At 35.3% G+C, this 2,137-nt stretch overlaps 1 protein-coding gene across 1 annotated transcript in view; it reads right to left on the reverse strand.

Annotated features, from left to right (window-relative positions):
- Positions 1–22: 22 nt before the first annotated feature.
- The window catches only part of PTPRZ1 (protein tyrosine phosphatase, receptor-type, Z polypeptide 1), a 242,740-nt gene continuing 240,625 nt past the window's right edge, over positions 23–2,137 (reverse strand). Inside the window, exons 24-25 of the mRNA XM_012652731.1 lie at positions 956–1,098; positions 23–197 (exon numbers count right to left, since the gene is read on the reverse strand). Coding sequence (XP_012508185.1) covers positions 23–197; positions 956–1,098 — 318 coding nt within the window. The remainder of the gene's footprint in view (positions 198–955; positions 1,099–2,137) is intronic.

Consider the following 2,137-nt stretch of genomic DNA (forward strand, 5'->3'; position numbering starts at 1 on the left):
TAGTGAAAATTTTCTAATTTTTCTAATAGTGAAAATTTTGGTTCACTGCTTTATTACTTACAATGTCAGCAAAGACTCCTGGCCTCATCAAATTGATCATCTTGGCTACCTGGTAAACATCCATGGAATTTTCTTTTTCCAGTTGGTGCATAAGGGTTGTCAGAGCACAGAAAGTTCCTGCGGTCACTCCTCCATGCCTTGTAGCAAAGGAAAGGGAAAAAGATTCCATCAGATGCAGCAAACGCTCACATGTGGAATTCACAGAGCAAGTAGCCTCGACAACTTTGCAGTAAGAACAGTGAAAACTTTAATTAATTATCTCTCTTTACTGTCTTATGCTTAAAACTATGGTTTAATTTGAAACATTGCCAAGTATTCATATTAATAATGGTGTGCTTTATATAAGTTTAATATTTGCTTATTTTTATACTATGAAAGGGGCTGACATTAAATAAAAAATGATCTGACCAGGGTCATTATATATACACACACACTTATGCATCATATATAATATGGATATAATTCTAGCATATGCATTTTTTATTTGTTTATAAAAGAAGCCTGGAAAGATTTATTGGATAAAGATTCCTATTTCTGATAAATAAAAATCATAGCAATTTCACCCTTGTCCCAGGAGAATGACTGAAAAATGTCTCTCTGGTTAGCTCCTGTAAAATTCCAGCGCTCAAGCACTAACTCATCTCACAAAGTGTTCTCAGTATAAAATGCAAGAGCAGATTCCTACGATCACGACTCCATCTTCAGCTTTCAACAGGGGCTTCAAATGAAGTGAAAAAATAATATTCTATGTTAACTTTGTTGATAAGAAGCTGATAATCACCATGGCTGAATCGTCACATTTGGTCCAAAGCTTTAGGTTAGTCTGAACACAATAGAAATATACATACACATAGAGAATGCTCAGTCGTGAAACAATTTAACATGTGGAACTTACTCATCATGAACAATCATGGGTCCATCCCTGTTGGCAGCTTCTTCTTTGATAATACTTATAAGTTCAAAAGTTTTACTAATGGGGCTATCTGGATTTGGCCATTTGGGGCACTGAAAATGCCTCACTTCAAGTACATAATCATCCTGTAAGAAGAAAGAAAAATTAATGTTTTTAAAAGAATAATATTGGTTAGTGACAGTTTATCATGAGTGGCATAATTGGGGAAAACTAGAAATTACAGGAAGGTAATGAAACTGAATGGCATGCATGAGTGAGCAGTAGTAGTGGCAGCACTTCTGTCACGGAAGGGAGACATAGTTGTGATGCTGCATTTACCATGCATAGGTTTACTCAGCAGGATTAGAAAGTGCAATTTCTTTTTTTATCCTAAAAATAAACCTTATGTGTGGGTGTATCATATCAATGCTAGTAAACCATGAAGCATGTACCAAAGATGTGTCTGCACTGCTAAATTTAAATTTTGAAAATAAATCTTCAGTGTTAAAATTTGTTTTGGAAATAGCATAAACCTCTTCAAATATCACCAATCCTCAGGCTTAACTAAGGGAAGAATGAGATTTCACAACACAGTGGGAAAAATGCTGGCAAGGAGCTGGAGATCTAGGTCCAACTATGGTCCCAGTTCAGATTCTTGCTTATGTGACTAACCAGACTTTGTGAATTAAGTCTCTTAAACCTCTGACCCCCAGTTTCCAAAAATGTACTCAATAAAATGCTACATGTAAAAAACAAGTGGCAGAACCTAAATTTTATATGGAAGTGCAAAAGGCTAAAATGGCCAAGATATTCCTAAAGAAGAAAAACGAAACAGTGAGTTAGCTCATCATATATCAAGAATTATTATAAGCCATAAGAATTAAGACACTACTCTTTTGGCAGGGGGATGGACAAACAGACTCATGGAATAAAATAAAGATCCTAGAAACAAGCCGCTACGTATATAGAAACCAGATTTATGACCGAACTGATATTGCTGACCCATAAATGATGCTAGGACAATGAGTATTACATGGAAAATAATGAAACAGGACCCTTGTCTCTCAAAAAAATCAATTCCAGGTGGAACTAAAACACATTGAGAAAATGATGTAGGAGAGTATCTTCACGATTTCAGGGTAAGAAGGGAATTTGCTGAAAGACACTAAATGATAGGTTTCTTAT

The sequence above is a fragment of the Propithecus coquereli genome, unplaced genomic scaffold (genome assembly GCF_000956105.1).
Source record: "Propithecus coquereli isolate 6110/MARCELLA unplaced genomic scaffold, Pcoq_1.0 Scaffold4, whole genome shotgun sequence".
Taxonomy (NCBI): domain Eukaryota; kingdom Metazoa; phylum Chordata; class Mammalia; order Primates; family Indriidae; genus Propithecus; species Propithecus coquereli.